The sequence below is a fragment of the Rhopalosiphum maidis genome, chromosome 1 (assembly GCF_003676215.2).
Source record: "Rhopalosiphum maidis isolate BTI-1 chromosome 1, ASM367621v3, whole genome shotgun sequence".
NCBI lineage: Eukaryota > Metazoa > Arthropoda > Insecta > Hemiptera > Aphididae > Rhopalosiphum > Rhopalosiphum maidis.
The window spans coordinates 5,473,556-5,491,897 of NC_040877.1; the positions used below are offsets into that span (position 1 = coordinate 5,473,556).

The 18,342-nt window shown below is 31.5% G+C and overlaps 1 protein-coding gene across 1 annotated transcript in view; it reads left to right on the forward strand.

Annotated features, from left to right (window-relative positions):
• The first annotated feature begins 489 nt into the window (after window positions 1-489).
• Window positions 490-18,342, forward strand: part of LOC113548748 (protein neuralized) — a 30,698-nt gene continuing 12,845 nt past the window's right edge. Inside the window, exon 1 of the mRNA XM_026949789.1 lies at window positions 490-966. Coding sequence (XP_026805590.1) covers window positions 939-966 — 28 coding nt within the window. The 5' untranslated portion in view covers window positions 490-938. The remainder of the gene's footprint in view (window positions 967-18,342) is intronic.

The following is an 18,342-nucleotide window of genomic DNA, read 5'->3' on the forward strand; positions in this document are numbered from 1 at the left end:
GACAGACAGCCGGTGGTGCGATACGTTCGGTTTGCGTCGTATTATTATCATTATCGTTATTGTTTTTTGGGCACATTAAAATAAAACATGCGATATCGAATGATTGGCCGCGTGCACGACGGGGCGGACTAAAAATAAGAACGGACAGCGAGTGTTGCGGGGAAAAAAATAAATCGGTCCGTACGCCGTTCGACGAAAAGCGATGATTTAACGTGCAAATCAAAAAAACAAAAAAAAAAAAAAAAAAAAACGTGTCAATATCGCGGTCGCCGCGGCGTCGGAGCGCCTAGGCAACACAACGGACGTCGGTCGGGTCGCCGTCACCCGGCCGCCAGATAGCGCTGTCGGTTTAAAACGGGCCGCCTCGAGGTCACCGCGGACGGGGAAAGGGGAAATAAACGCCGCCTCGCTTATCAGCTAATAATAGTGATATATTATTATCGCAATACGATAGGACGTGCCGTCGAGTCGGTGCGCGTGCATTGCGATCGGCCGCAATAATATTATTTATTGCTATTATCGTCACTGTTGTCGGCACCGCCGAACTCTCCTCTATCGCATCGACGGCCACTGCAGCTCGTCCGCAAGAGTCTTGTCGTGCGCCCCCGCCGAACGCCGTCGAATCTATCGGGGCCGCGGATTGGTGCAATAATAACAATAATAATTATAATAACAATAATAGCAGTAGTAGTAGTAGTAGTAGTAGCGGCAACTATAACAATACCGGTGGTATACGGTACGGTCTGTCCGTTCGAATACCAACGTATTGTAATGTAATGTACCACTGTTGTGTACACACCACGTAACGTCATACCATCAATGCCGCGGTCGCCGTATTTTTGCCTCTGTCGTTCGTGCCGCGTCGTTTTCGTCGCATAAATGCGTACATCGCCGTCGTCCGGGAGACGCGCACCGACGACGACACCACCATCGCTGTTATGGGACAGACGGAGAGCAACACATCAGGTGAGAGCGACCGCGTGTCGTCTTCGATAATAATAATAATAATAACAGTAATAACGCGACTTCCTTCGGTCACCCGTCGCCGACACCAACGGACGGACCACGTTGCCGTCGGGTGCGGTTTTCGTCCGGCCGGTCTCCCGCGAACACTTACTGCTGTTGTATTCAGACACCGTCGGCTCATCACCGCCCGACACGGGGGTTTTCGTCTCGAACGCGCACCCGACGATTGGCCGTCGTCACGGAGTTACGTGTCCGAACTATCGTTGCGACGATTAACGGGCGTATTGTCCATTGTTATTATTATTTCCGTTGTTGTTGCGCGAGTCTCGACGAAGCCGACCGACGAGCAACCCATGACGGTACCGGTGGGCCCCCGCACGGTTTAAAGTTCTCTGCCGAGATGGCTGCTGTACACGTTCTCGTAAATCACGGTCGTTGCGGCAACACTATTATCACGACGACGGTAGAAAATAAAGCTATTAATTATTGTGATTTTTTACCACGTGGGGTTTTTTTTTTTTGGGGGGGCCACCGACTCGAAAGAGACGTTTCTAAATATATTTGTGTGTGTGTGTGTGTGCGCGCGAGCGCTCTCTGTCCGTCTGCGCTTCCCGTCGAGTTTCGCGTTCTGATTCGGGAATCACGCACGAGCTCGAAAAAAAAAAAATAACGAGTTTAATAACAAAATAAATGAGTTTTCCGTAAGACCGAAATAGTACCCACGACGATATCTCATTATCGGTAGATCGATGAAGGTCTGGTTAATCGTATGTTCGTGACGATTACTTTACAATATGATTTATACGATCTGTAATATTTCGTATTATACGTACGTACACGACGTATAACGTAGAGAATATAATCTTGTTCGTGTGTTTTTTTTCGGTGGGACGTGATCGAAATTTCACGGTTCAAACTTTATGATATAGGAAAGGGTGAGAGTTTCGTAATTAGCGTAGTAGGTAACGGTTAACGATTGACTCCACTGCCGTTCTGCGGCGTGGTATTTGTCAAGGAATTCGCCTCTACGTTTTTTTCCCAAAACGTTTCTACAACCACATTGGCCTGTGAACATTCATTGAATTAGCGTAATGGGTTATGGTTTATGCATATTATCCTGAAAAATTACTATTATAGTGCCTGTGGGATGTTTAAATAACGAGACGCTCCGATTACAGTTTACTAGTTTACATGTCATGCAATGTTAACGTTGATAAAAACGTTTTCAATGCTGAATAATTATTATGTATCCGGATGTTCCTAAAATAAAATTTGCAATCGCTGACGGTAACATTTTGTGAGTTCATAATATGAATAATCTATCATACATTATCTATAAGTTTAGAGTTGAATGTAATTTATGAACCGTTCTGTAAATTGTGTGTTATAATACAATAATCATTTTCTGTTATATTACAATGTAATGTCTTAACTATCACCAGTTTATATTTAGTTTTCATATTTTATGTTGATATTATTTTTTTGTTTTATAATAATGAATGTCTAATTCACGACTTATAAAAGTAAGCTATTGAAGATTTATAAATAGCACTAAACATTTTAAATGGATTACGTTCAGTGTTCAAACTCAATAAGTTTGTTGTTATATTAATATTCAGTAAGATCAGTAATTAGTTTCTTTTAAAGTCAAAAAGGTAATAATTAGACGTTCGTCTCACTTATGAGGAATTAAAAAGATATATTTTACTCAGATCCGGATAGGAAACTATGAGCTACGGTATCCGTTGAATGTAAAATAATTGATTACCTATCCTTTTTATTAGTTCTTTGTAAAAATATTTCTTTTATGTGAAATTTGTGTTTATACATTTATCGTACAAACTTTTAACATGTTTTGTTCAATAAAAATAAAATAAATTCACAACGGTCCCATTCTATCCTCACTGCCCACAGCTCTCCACACTGTGGTCCTACTGATGTAAGCGATTTCAATTAAACAGCATTACAGCTACACGGTTTTCAGTACGGATAAAATCTTATTTACTTGTATCATAAACTCTTGTGTTTTAATTAAAAAAAAAGAATTAATAAGCAATTTATATTTTGTATTGAAAAATAAAACATCATAGATGGACGTGGGTGGGTGCCCTTAAATCCGTGGTCTGGCGCGGTTTTGTTAACTACAGCATACACTGGTTAGACCTTAATCCAGGCCATTCATTTTTAGTATATTTATACGTTTTAGTCCATAAATATCATAACCACTTAAGACAAAACTAAGATATAACTGTTTTTTCTTTAAAGAAATTATGCCAACTGTTATGGGTGGTTTCTACTGTTTTTAGGATTGATTCTAAGAAATAAATGCCTAACTTGTACAAAAATATAGAATAATAACATTTATATACACTTTTCATTTTTTTTATTCTTAATTTTTGTATGTCAGTACTTTTCTTAGATTAAAGTAATTATATGGAGTATTTTTGATTCAATACCTTGTTTAATTAAACATTTTGAAGTTTTTGGTTATAATTAATAAAATACAAATAAGTTTGAATTATTTTCATAGTAGATATTACCCGGGGTATTATATACGTTACACTTATCGAAAATAATTTTATTTAATTAATAATGAAATGTATATTAATAAAAAAAATTTGAAAACACCAGGTTAGTTCTACTGTACGCAAATTTGCTATGTTCCAGGTAGGCGAGAAAAAGAAAACGCATAGTGTATCTATTGACATTTTCTTAAATTTTTCACTTAAAATAGAACGTTCTGGTTTTTACAAAGTTGATGATATATCAAATCGTTTTTAAATATGTTGATACACTATTGTTACGTATTGAAGATACCATTTATAATAAGATAACAGTTATAATAACAATTATTGATAAGTTTTACCTACTCCGTTTTAAATTAATTTAACAATACAGCATTACAGTAATTATTAGCAATATGAAAAAGTTTATAAATTTTTCTTTAACATTTTGAACGGAACGAATTGGATTTTTGTTCGTGTGTAAAAAAACTTTAACATTTAGTATTTGGATTCTTTATAAGTTGTTCTTTCAGGCTACAGCAATTAAAAATATCGTTAAGAGAACGCCATACCCCGTATGTGTTGTCTCTGTCTTACTAATGAACATCATAACAAATTTCGTTCAGCAGAATACATTTTGTGATGTTAGTTTTAATATTAGAGTACATTTATCTATTATCAAATTTGAAGGTAAGAATATTATGTAGACAGTGACATATGATTTTAAAGATATTATTATTTTAAAGTGAGTTACAGCTATGTAAAGTACAACAACTTTAAAATGTTTATAACTCACTTTAAAACGATAATATCAATAATATCATATGTCGTTGTCTAAATAATATTCTTACCTTCAAATTTGGTAATAGGTAAATTGACTCTAATCTTAAAGCTAACATCACAAAATGTATTCAGCTGAACGAAAATGTGTTATGTTGTACGTTAGTGGGACAGAGACAACACATGCGGGTATGGCGTCCTCTTAATGCATACAATATTATATTATTCATTTGAATTCTGACATAATTGAATATTTATTTATACATTTTTTCCCCCGAAAGGAGTTATTTATGATAAATGATAATTAAAACGAAATTAATCTCAGGAACATAAAATATTTTACCATTACGTTATATTATTTTATATTATATCTATTATACATTTATACCCAATACGCAATGAATTTTTCAAAATATTTATACTAATTTCAAACAATCAATTTCTTATCATGGACTATTCTAAGGTATGCAACGTGTAATAAGTCAACAACAATAATATAATAAAATAATATCATAATACAATTCAATATATTCGATGTTTTTGACAAAAATTAGATTATCATATAAATAAAAATAAATTATTAATAATAATATAAAAAAATTATAAAATATTCTTAGAAATAAAGGCTGTCACACTGCACACTTCATACGACCTCTCGTCACTGAATCATTTTTGTATCTAATGATTCATCATTGAATTCAAAATACAATACATCCATCACAGTAACATCAGTACTCAATTTATTACAACACATACTTGATACATATTACTTATTATTCTATGGACAAGATGTGACTTTTTTTTATTTGTATTATTTTCGTTTATCTATTAATAGATAAACAGGGGTGTGTTTGTGTTTTCGCTTTGGATATTTGATTTGATGTGAGAGGCAGGGCGAATGGACTTTTATTCTTAACGGATCATTTGTATTATGTTGTCGTAGTCCATTCTAGCCATACTTAACATTAAATTTATGGTACTATTTCTATATAGTTTCTGTTTTTATCAATCTGGAACGTTTCACAATAGACACAATAATATTATACGGTCAAATGGGTGTAATGGCTATTATAAGTATGTAGTTTCGCAGAGCAAGCTGAGTGCACTGAACACTAACCAAATGTTCATTTTATATAACACTATATTTTTGACCATTATTTAATTTACCATGAGGTAACATTTTGTGGGAAAAATGTACTACGGTGAAATACGGTGGTCCATTGTAAATTGTATCGATACTCTTACCCTAGGCTCTAGAGTCTAGAGTAAAGCCCTACCACAATAAATTCAGGTACTGGTCACCCAGTGGTCAGTATTGTGTGGGTGTACATCTGGACGTATCTGGTGTATACTGTACATCTGCTCTAACTATTTTAAAGTGGCTTTATGTAATTTATACCGTATCTGTCGACCATCTATTATTTTGTATTTTACCTATTGTAATACGGCCAGTTTCTAAATTGTAAGATTAATTCTTTGTAATGATCATAGAGAAATGTTTTTTGTTGTTGTATTTATCGGTTAGTGAATTCAGTGTATTATGAGTTATGATTTATGAATAATGGTTTAGGTAAAAGATCAACGTTTTATATTACAATAATTGTTGTAATTAACTTTTGTGGACCACTGTATTTTACTATTTTACAAAAAGGCTATAAAAATAGAAAAACTGTTAACTACCATGACTTATAATTTCTTTTCTTTTAACAAATATTGTGCAAAAAAAAGGGTTTCTTTTTAATAGTTCCTGTAGGTTAAATACTCAAAAAGTATCTATTAGATAAAATATCTCAACTTAAAATAGAAGTACATTTACCATTTATTTACTCATTTTCAAAACTAAATAAAATTCTTATTTAAAAAATTATTTTAAAACTTATATAATTTTTCTTTAGGTTTCACTCAAAATATATTAGTTATATTTTTCAAATTGTTAATATGATATAATTTCTCGTGTGCCAGCATTATAATTTACTTATAAATTATAATACACTATAGATTGTACACATTATGTTTTCTAGGCGCTCAAAATTAAAAGTAATTTTCTGTCTTATTATTTATTTTTAGATTTATATAGATTATTCCATTTCCTACAAAATTGTTAAATAAAAAAATTAAATACCGGTTTAAATTTTTTTTGTGCCATATTTTTTTTCAATTCAAATAAATTCATGAGTAAAATTTAATTTCACGTACGTGTATTTTTAGATTTAAATTTAAATGAAAACCACTACAGTCGATCAGCAGTACTTAGTACGTATTTCGTTGCTGTTTTTTTTTTTTTGTTTTTGTATTATATCAGATTATGTCTGCAGCAGACGTGCACATTTTGCTTTTATCTTATCCTCGTACGGAGTGTATAAGAAAAAACAAATCCTGTTTATAGCAATAATAACCAAGGGGGCCGTGTGCATGTTGCAGCTGTTCTATTTATCGTAATGCCCGAAGCCTGTATAAATGCGAAGGGACTCGTCAACCGGAACAGGATTTAAATGAAAAAAATTCCCCTATTTCTTTCGTATAGTGTGGTGGGGGACGTGGTGTACAATTCGACAGGTAAGTTCCGGTCTGTATGTTCTACGAATCTACGATCACCGCCCAGAAAAAATAACATTCTTTTAAAAATAGGGATACTTATATTTTAATAATAATAGATAATAGTTTAGTCCTTTAGTCGTCCAATTGTTCATGATGAAATGTAATTTATGAAATTACTTTTAATTAATACATTATATAACAAGTATTCCTCCCGCCCCCGTCACGGTCTTTCGTTGATGATTAAATAAGAAAATATAATTTTTTCATAGACGAATATTCCGGTTTTTGGTGTTCTCAGTCACGCTTTCGATGTAACAATCTCGATACTTGGGCACGAATAATAAGTGCAGGTTTATCCAGACCAATAATTGACTCGACCAACTAGTAAGGAACATAAAAGTACCGGCATAATACCTAACATAATAATATAATGGTATTTATTTACTGATATAGGATGAATGTGTTTGAGATTTATGCTTAAGATTATATATTTACAATTTTACACTATCTTGTTGCCCAATATAGATTCAAGACGTCAATTTATTTTACAGAAATTAAACATTAGGAATATGGATTTAGATTTAATATTATAAACAATATAGCAATATTGAACTACCTACGCTAACTAAATTAGATACATAATATTATATACAAATGTATATACATTTATATTATATTTATACCTATAAATATATCACTTATTCAATAGAAATAATTCGTTTCATTATAATACTAAAATATTACTATATTATACATTATTATGAGTACATGTATATAATGCATTGTGTATAGTGCATGTAGTACATGTATTATCTCTGATGAATTATTATAATTATTATAGCAAGTTTTAAATAGTTAGTCAAATTCTTATTTATGGTTTATGCTATAAACTTATTATAAAATTATAACTTATAATTGTAGCCAAACCAAAAAATGATATAATTTTGTATTTAGTAATACTATTTTATTAAATGAAATATTTACATTATATTATAAAGAACTGATTCTGAAATATATATATTATATCTAGTAATAATAATAATATAGATTCATCGAACTACGAATAAATAATAATTATTACTTTAAGTAATACTCTTTGTTTCTCAAGAAAACGAATTCCTTTTCTTTGATTAAGATTGTTATTAATATTAATTTATTCACGGTGATTTTAAGAGTTCACAGGTTAGATTAAAATTGTTGGTCTTAAATTCATTTGATTGTTGCTTGCATAATGTATGGTGATGCATACTGCATACCAGTTTAACGTATACTGTAATATAATTATTATCATATTTAATTGATAATTTGGCCATTTTCCTTTGAATCCAACAATAAATTATTATTTTCACTATTATTCAGTGTTATATATTATAATATCGTCAATAATTCCCTAGACAAGAATACTCGCAGTGCACTTAGTTGCAGCGACTGTATAATATTACCCAGCGATAGGTAGTTGTGGTATGAATTTATGTGCACGACGTGGGTTTATATTTAGGCTGTAGTTTCTCGGCGTGTAATGTATTACTAGCAGCTGTGCCAGAATAACACCCGATGTTATACGTAGGAAAAAAACCGAATGCGAGCATCGACATTGGCTTGTGCCAGAGTTCTCTGTAGCTATTGATTACCTATACATTTTTTCACCGGTTTTATAAATGTTGCGCAGTTGGACGTCTCCCGAAGTATTTTAATGCTTTATATCGATTTGACATTTTTTAGTACAGACACGTTCGTTTTTGTAATGAAATTAAAATGTTTATTTATGTATTTAAGTTTAAAACAAATTATGATTCGCGGTTTCAATGCGGTTGTCAATAATCTTTAAAGCGGGTTAACTGTGTAGACATCGCCGTCGTCGATCTTCGTGACCCTTTTCATCTTATTGATAGAAATGATTTCAATAAAACACCTTTTTTTCCGTCAAACCAATAATGGCGCCAAATGTGGTGGTCCGGTTCAGTTGAAGCCCGGGTGCACTATATTATACACATATATTGATAATTCTGCACTAACCCTTTACTACAACACCCGTTTGTAATCGGGGCAACAACCCCATTCTTATACGAATATCGATGCGGCCCGATGGTTTCATTGTAATCCTTTCAAGACCCTTTTCGCGTATCGTAAATCGCTCCGCGTAAATATAATAATATATATATATATGTACAATAGGAGGTACATATTATAACATACATAATAGCGTGCGGTATACCCATCATATTTCATATTAATCGTATACACGGCAAGTATATTATAGCGGTTGACAGGAAAGTTTCGGTTACCCCGTACGACTCGAGACTGTATGACGAGAAATTCACGGCGCGTGCTTGTGAAGTCCGAAATCTTCGCGGATAAGGTCATATTATAACGTGGGGTACCTATATATATATATATACCGAATACCTATACAGTATATACACTATATATTATAAATCAGTGGCATCATATGTAATATTATTAGACCGTGCACGCAGCATTGTGTTGTTTTCTCGGAAAAAAAAAACCTGCGGTTTTCGAACACAAAAACCGAACGATTGTCCCCCGAAACCGCATCTCGTATCTGATTAGCATTTTTCGCACTGAGCGCATTATAGGCGGTATATTATGTTGCGCACGAATGGAAATATATTACGTGTTTTCGTGCGACCCGCGGTGTATCGGATCTCACGCGGAGAAAAGACTTTTCGGGACCGACGGGGACGCATTATTTTTCGCCAAAACACGAAACACACACACACACACACATATATATATACTCACAAAAGCCGTTGTCGATCAGCTGTTGCGCGAAACGCAGTTTCTTTGTCGATCATATGGTCCGCGAGTATATCCCTCGAGAGTCGCCGAAACGATATAATAACGGTGTGCCCCGTACAGTCTTCGGGTCGTCGGCGGAGCTCGTCTCCTATTGTTGCGCAATCGTGAGAATCTGTACAGGACCTCGCGGGGGTTTCCTCCCGTTCGTAGGTATATAATAATAATAATAATAATAATAATAATGTATAAAAATATAAATGTCCGTACAAAGGAACAGCTGACTGAGCGTGTTCGGGTATCGGCGGGCGTGTGTGTGAGTGTGTGTGTGTGTGTGTGTGTCGGTGTCTGTGCATAATGTGTGTATACGTCTAAAATAAAATACGTGTGTACGCGCCAGGTGACACCGCCCGGCGGCGTTCAGTGGCGGCGGGCAGATGCGGGAAACACCAGGCACGCGACCGGGACCGTCGATACGCGTGCCCATACCCCCGCGGGCCCTACTCCGCCGCTGAACCGAAGCCGGCTCGACGGCAGCAATAGTGTAATATATTATATTATACTACCCGTAAACCGTGTACGGCGAGGCGACGATCGGAAACAGCAGCTGTCGCCCCCGACGCTCTGGGCCACAGCAGGTCGGGCGGCTGCCGCCGCTGCCATCGGATTTTTATACGCGCGAGTATAATAATTACGGCCGAACGCCGACTGCGGGCCAGTTGTTTTCTCGGCGCGCGCCGCTTGTCCCGCAAATCGCTGGCGCGGTGCATCTGCTGTCCGGCCGCACCGCCGTTCGGCTCCTCTTAAATCGCGACACAATTTAACTACTACAGACACATTACAAAAACGCGTATCGGCGGATCGTGTACACATATACATGTTATTATTGTTATATTCTTACTCTCAACCCTTTCGGCCGCACGCGCTCGGGCTTACGCGTGCCCCGGCCATTATATTATTGATGCGTGTCGTCGCAACCGGTGACGGATCCGATTCCGGCCCCACCCACAAAACTGCTCGCGATACACGACAAAGTTTATTTTTTAATAAAATATTTGATTTGATAATTGAATTTGGTCATTATATATAAGTCAAAAACAATGCTATAATATGTATAATATGACAAAAATAAGATGCGTTTAAAGATTTAAGCTATTTAAGAGAATATACAGTGAGATTTTTATTTGTTTGTTGTTTGTTTATTTAAATTGTATGTATTGTATAATATAGGCATATTAAATAGTCCGAAGGATAACGTAAATATAAGCGCAAGTAATGGATATGATATACATGTAATATTTGGAAATCTATACAAGATTTGTGTTGCGTTTTTGTAAATGAAAATCGAGGGGGTTTTGGATAATATTAATATGTTTTGAACGGGCAACATATTACGAAATATCAAAAGTCGTCGTATATTGATATAACGTCGTTATTTTGGTATAATATTTAGGTATCTACACACGGCTACACGTAATCGTTGTCTACGGAATAGGTTCTCGAGTGGTTCGATTTTTAGTTTATGTCTTCAACTGTTTTGTTTTATGGTTTTTCTAATAATTTATCTTTTTTTCCGACCATCACAACTCGTAGCGAACACGGAAATTCGTTTTTCTCTTCACAAGTGCGTCGTCCGGCCGCTGTCCTCAATATAATATTATAATAACGTAGTCGTCGTTTCCGGTCCACGTCTTATAATAATAATTTCACATTGTTATATCCGTTAACAAAATCGTGAATGACATTCCGCGTTATTATTTAATTTTTTTAAATACGTTTCTTTTAGTTTTTTCTTTTAGTTTTTTCTCATTGTTTTTTTCGAGTTTGAGATATGAGTTCGTTATGAATGCATGGCTCAATTGTTATCAAACATCGTTTTTTAATGTTCATTTTTTTCAAAGTATTCGATTTAAGTTTTTCAACTTTGATCGTAGCCACGCAATAGTTATTATTTTTAAGAGTAACCCAAATTGTTGTTTTTTCTTACGTTTTCATTGATAATTAATAATACGAACACAATATATAAAAAATATTTTGATCTAAAAATATTATTACCATAATATCAAATATAAAATATAATATTTTATACTTATAATCTGTTTCTTTGAGAGTTAATATTATAGAATATGAAACAATGTCTGGTGTTTTAATATATATTAACTGTATACTTTAGAAATTCTAATAAATTTTAAATTAAACGAATTAATTATTTATCGATCTACAGCTGACCCTAATTCGATAGTATACCTATATACTACAATTTTAAGTGAAAATAATATAATATTTCATTATTTTTTATGTACCTATAATTAATTGTATCGAGCAGTTGAAGAAAGTCAATGAATTTCGAGAAAAAAGCATCGTTACTTGTCATTAATTTATTGATCAATTCTTAGTATAGGTTATTTTTTAATATTTCCAATATATTATTCAATCACCTATTATATATATAGTATGATATCTGAATTTAAAATTTTTTACTTAAATTATTTGATTTTATGCTGATTTATGCAATCATTCTATCAACATTTTATGTTTGCTTTTTACTTTTTATTATTTTATTAATTAAGGTCTTAAAAATGTTCTCACCAAAGTTAAAAAACTAGAATAATATATTAAAATTGTTAATTAATTTAATTATATGTAATTTTATAGAAGAAAAAACTGATGACAAAAAATATAGCAAGTTATATGGCCTAGACAAACGTAGTTAAACGGGTTTTTATCTGATGTTTGAAAAATAATCGACTAAAGAACGTTACACATTTATGTGCAAACGAAACAAAAATATACAATATACATAATACATACATATGAATGCTTATAAAATCTTATTTTATCATTTCTTTGAACTTATTTAATATGAATATATATGTATAAATTTAGTGTCTCGTAGTTTATATAATCATAACTTGTTGACAGACCTAAGTCCGGTCGAGAAAATTGACAATAACTGCCTCTCAGCTCTTTCTGGTGAGTTTTATGAGGACGGCAGGACGCCTTGACCTATCGGGGGCTTTTGAGATCAATAGTTGAACCAGTTTTTTCGAATTTTGTATTGGCTGACGTATCGGTAACTCATTAGAAGCAACGTCCCGTCGGCACAGTTTCCGCATCGTTTTGGTTAGATTGGTAAAAGGTCTTAACAAATAACATACGTATTTCATTTGACATTCGATCTATGGTGACACTTAGCAAAAACTGATTACACAACAGCAAACTGTGATCACAGTAGATTAAAAAAATAATGAGAACAATGTTGTGAATATAAAAACAAAAAAAATGGCTACCGATTTAAAATAAGTGTTCTTTTTGAGACACTATGTATATATGTCGTATACACAGTGTACCTACTCTCGATCCGCAAAATGAAGATTACGAAAATATTTTGAATTTTATAATAAAAAATAGATTGGAAATTGAAATTTAACAACCAAAATTGCGATATTTTGATTATTAGGTTATAACATTGGACGAAATATTTCCAAAGATCCTAACCTAACTCGATGGACTTTTTTTTTCATTAAACGTATCAACAATTACCAAAAAGTATTAATATGTATAACAATCGTATTGTATTTTGCGTCGAGTAATCGGTTATCACAACCCAATTAAACCGATTATGATGTATAATATAAAGATATATGTATATATATATATTTTGTATACATATGGGTATGTAGATGATTCCGCGGAAGACAACGGATAATCCGTAACGCGGATGGTCCGCTCGCGGATAATCGAGAGTACACTATAATTATTATACTCTTCAGATTGTCATATTTTTTTTTAAATGTATTGTCTTAATTGTCTATATAATTATTCATGTACTTAGTAGTTACCTATATTGAAAAGTTAATGATTTTGTTTAATATAATTACATTATAATTTTTTCGTAGTGAATTTGCATTGTAAATATAAAATTATCAACTTTTAATACTAAAATTGAAGTCATTTTTATTAAATATAATTAAAATACAATTTTTCTACATATAAGATTACTTGAGCTGTATAATGTTTTGGCAGTTTCACTTTTAGAAGTCGATTTGTCTTAAATATACAGGGGCAACAAGTTTATTTTGAAACTTCTCCCGGTGTGATCTGTGTAGCCAAATTCATTGTTTATTTCCCTCCCAACATGTGCAAGCAACAGTTGCTTTGTAGGGGTACTTTTTTCGTGTGTGCGTAATTATTTTAGTCGTACATTTTATATTTAAAGGCTTTTCATCCTATCTCCCCTGTGAGAGTCGATAGCCGTATGACGCCAGATGTTGTCCTTCTCACATATAGAAGGGATCCCATACACGATGCTTCCAGTTGGTAAAAAAAAATAAAGTGTATATAGTGTAGTCATATTTTTAGTATTCCTATATAATACATCTAAATACAAATAAAATGATATGATCAAAACATGTCTTTATTATTGTGTAGGCATCATCTAATTGTGTAAGCATAGTGTGGGTCCTTTACTAAAAATAATTAAAGTTTAAAATAAGTAAATTAATACATTAGTTTAATTTATTAAAATTGTCATCAAATAGATACCAAAAATATATCATTTTTAATATTATTTTGTTTACCGTATTTTTTGTTTTTGCTTCAAATACTGAAGAAATATTCATGTTTCTATTATTCAAACATAGATTTATTATTTTATTTAATTTGTACTAAATCTTTAAGATGAGTTTACTGTTACGAGTATAGTCCGTAATAATAAACGGTGGCAGAGTTACCTTATTTATTACCTTGCACAACAAGTCGTACCAGCCGCAGAATTGTCCATAGGCAAAACGCTCCCACGCTATCGCGAATCGTGCTTTCCCGTCATTCAAAAATATTAAAAATGTACTGTGAGAGTATTTAATAATCTTTTATAATAAAGGGAAAAAGTTTTTAATTCAACTGGAACTTTGTATAATAAATTAAAATTCTTTCTGTTTTGGACATAATATATTATGATAATTCGAATATTTTTTATTTCGGTGTACCTATTATTTATAAGTTTAATACTGTATTAATGACTGTATACTATTTTATATATTGTTTTTATTTAATCAATTGTGACAAGCTAAAAAGCAAAATTTATGTTGTTTTAAGATTTTTTGCTAAACAAAATGTGTACTATTATATTTTTTACCTGCTGATTTAGGTCGATAACACGAAATTACAATGTTGAAGACAGAAGTTTAGTATCATAATAATTATTTTTAAAAGAACTGAATATTGGGTAGAATGTAATATAAACTTATTATGAGGAAAGCACTGTCTATTAAATTCAATAAACTACATATAATTTGAATAAATGATGTTTTTTTATTGTATATAGGTACTATTATTGTATACCTATTATCTATCTATATTTATTGTATAAATCATGTTTTTTTTCAATTTTTTTCATAGATAATACCTAATAGAATAGTCGGATATTGCAAGTATTATATCTTCGTTATACAGTAATAATTTACAGTACTTACACACATTACTCATTAGCTAAATCCTTAACCGGCTTTACCTATTGTGTAGGTAATGTTTAGGTATTGTTTATTATTATTTTAATTTTTATTTCCGGCTTCATCTGGATAAAATAAATATTAAATTCTGAAGTATATTATAAATGTATGGATGACGTGTTTATATGAAAACATTGACACAGTATAAAATAATAATAATTAATATAAGTAAACAACAATGGTTATTGAACTGTTTGTGTGCATTGTATATTGAATAGTTTAGTATTGTATTTAGTTTTAAACATATTCATATAGATAAAGTGTAATTTTAAAATATGCCGCTGGAGATAATTAATAATTAATATAATTGTAAGCACTTTAATAAACTAATATTTAATTCAGTACTTAATAAAGATTTTAAGTTAATTACATTTTTCTAATATATTAAGTTTTTTTTCGTGTTGTTATATTTTTGCACTGTTTCAATATACAATATAGGAGCGGATTTAGGTATGTGGTGGCCCCCGGACGGAATGCTTTATGGGGACTCCTTATACATAAACAAGGAAATATATTTTTTTACTTATTAAATAAAATTTATTATCATATTATGTAGTAGTAGTAGTAACAACTAACTACTTATTTAATAATAAATAATTATAAAAACAATCAAATAGAGTATAACTAGTATAAATAATATCATCATAATATTTGTCCTGTATCCTATATTAAATATCATAAAATTGTGGAGCCTCGAATTTGGAGGAGGAGGGGCCTGAGCTGCAGCCCACTCAGCACTCTCCTAAATCTGGCCCTGTAGTAAGAAAAAAAAGTTAATTCTATTTATATTATAAAACCAAGTTTAAAATGAATGCGTAAGCTCGAAATATAATATTATGGTATTCATTTTTATTATTTTAACATTATAATTTATAACGTATTCTATTGTTTTTGCTATTATTTTGTATAGTTGTATACATTGTTATATATATATAGTTATACCAGTAGATAATCAATATATATATGTTTATAATATGAATGTGCATATCATAATATGAACTATGATTTATGGGTTTTAGTTTATTTTGGAGTTTCCCGAGTGCGTCTAGAAATGGCACTTATTAAATGTTTCAAGTACGTCAGAAATAAAGTATCACCCGAATACGTCCCATTCGTCCCAAGAAAAAATATTATATTTTAACGTGGCCCGAGTGCGTCCCAGTTCATTTAGAGTTACCCACCTTGCATCGTGTGAAGATTAAACTAAATTGTTGAGGTATAAACATCCTAACAACATTTGTTTATTTATTAATTAATATTATTGTGGCTTAAAACCATTTTTAAAATGTTGCAGCGTGAGTGTACTCACTCAACTCATCATATTTTGTAATGTTTATAATGTAATATTATTTATTTAATTTTGGTTGATTTTTTTAATTCCATAATTTTTATATAATCGAATCTAGAGATTAGTTCAGCTTAGTATTTTTTTATACTATCTTATATGAATTTAATTTTTTTCTCATTGTCCGATCTAATTTTTTTTAGGTACCTACTACTTATATGATAATTGATAAGAGGTTTGAATCAAATTATTTGCGTCTTGTTGAATTTTTTAATATTTCTCAAGCTAATGCTATTTACGAATAGTAAGTACCTATAGGTATTGAGGAATACGGGCTAAAGTGCAAATACTATCACCGATAACATAACGAATACGCTCGGGAATCGGGATATACCAAAATTATTAGCAATACTATATGGTGAAATCACCCGGGCTATTAAAATGTTACCGGGACGCTCTAGGGCGATTCTTGATTTATTTTATTTGTATTATTATTATTGTAGTAAGTTTTTCATGTTTTTCAAAACTAAATTTACTACTTCGTTATAGGTTTTTCCATTAAAAATTTAATTTTCTGATTAAAAGACTTATCTCACATTCTTATGTTATAGAAAATTATAATATCCTTTAAATGGAATCTAAGCTATATAGACATTGAATTTTATATACTTTAAACACGCTTTATCTGATTATTGTTACTTGAAATAAGCCTAATAAAAATATATGAATTTTGTAATACTAATGAATTACTAATTAGCTATATACAGATAATTGATATATTAAGTATTGAAACAACTATCCAATATTGAGAATATTTCATAATGATAATTTAATATCGTATTATCGTCACGTTCCAAATTATTAAGAGCATTAACGACTAACGTTTTAATTACGTCATTGGTAATTGATTAAATTTATTTTGAAAATTTAAGGATATTATTTTTATTGATCGTCCATCAAATGGAGTTATTTTTAAGTACTCGGCTTGTTGTTCACTTTCTATCATTCGTTATATAAAAGCGTTTATTTTAATATATACCTATGGCTATAGTTGTGTTTAACAATGAATCATTACTACTTGATTTTATCATTGATAACTCATACAACATTAAGAACAAATCATTTAGAGTTATACATTTATTTGAAATATATTACGTGCCTATTTTATATTATTTATTAGTTATTAACATAAACGTAATTATAACCATTGGATTCAGTAGGTTCAAGCTCATAGGTCATAAAGTTAAAATGTTAAACGGAGGGAAGGGACTGAGGATAAATTGACTTTAGTTTATGTCATAGAAGTTGAATTGACATGAGTAAATAGCGTAGGTAGGTACACTTAATATTTTTTAGTTTTAAATTCAATAAATTCACCCTTATGAAAAATTTGATTTTAATAATTATTTTCTGGTTCGGGTATCTTACACTATTTTTACCAACGTGCAACGATGAGATTGCATTTTTTTTTTTTGGCAGACTGTTTTTTATTTTTAAATATGTGGAACATAATGACTACGAAATATGTTGAGTATTGATTTTTAAAGTAAATAAAGAATTTTTTAGTAATGAAATACCAGTAAAATGTATCAATACATACTTCAAATTTTATAAAACTAAAATGAAACGGTAATTGGTAATAAACTTGAAATAAAGTAATGCATTCTAACACATACATGGGACTGTTAACATATCATGATAACATAATATTTCAGAACATCGGAAAGAAAAAATATTGGAATATTTCTATTTATAAAATAATGTTGGTATTCAATGTTATCAGTGATAATAATTTTGTTACCTTCAATGCCCTACAGTTTGCTTCTGTAACGTATTCTACAGATTTTGAATGACGTTTTGAGTGAGCAAAAAAAATTGATACAATTTTGGCACGGCTGTCGATGAGTAGGAGAGTTCGTATAATATCACGAATGCATGGCGATGTCCGGTGCGTGCGACCGGATGACAAAAAATCCTAAAATCGTACTTAGTGATTGTAGAA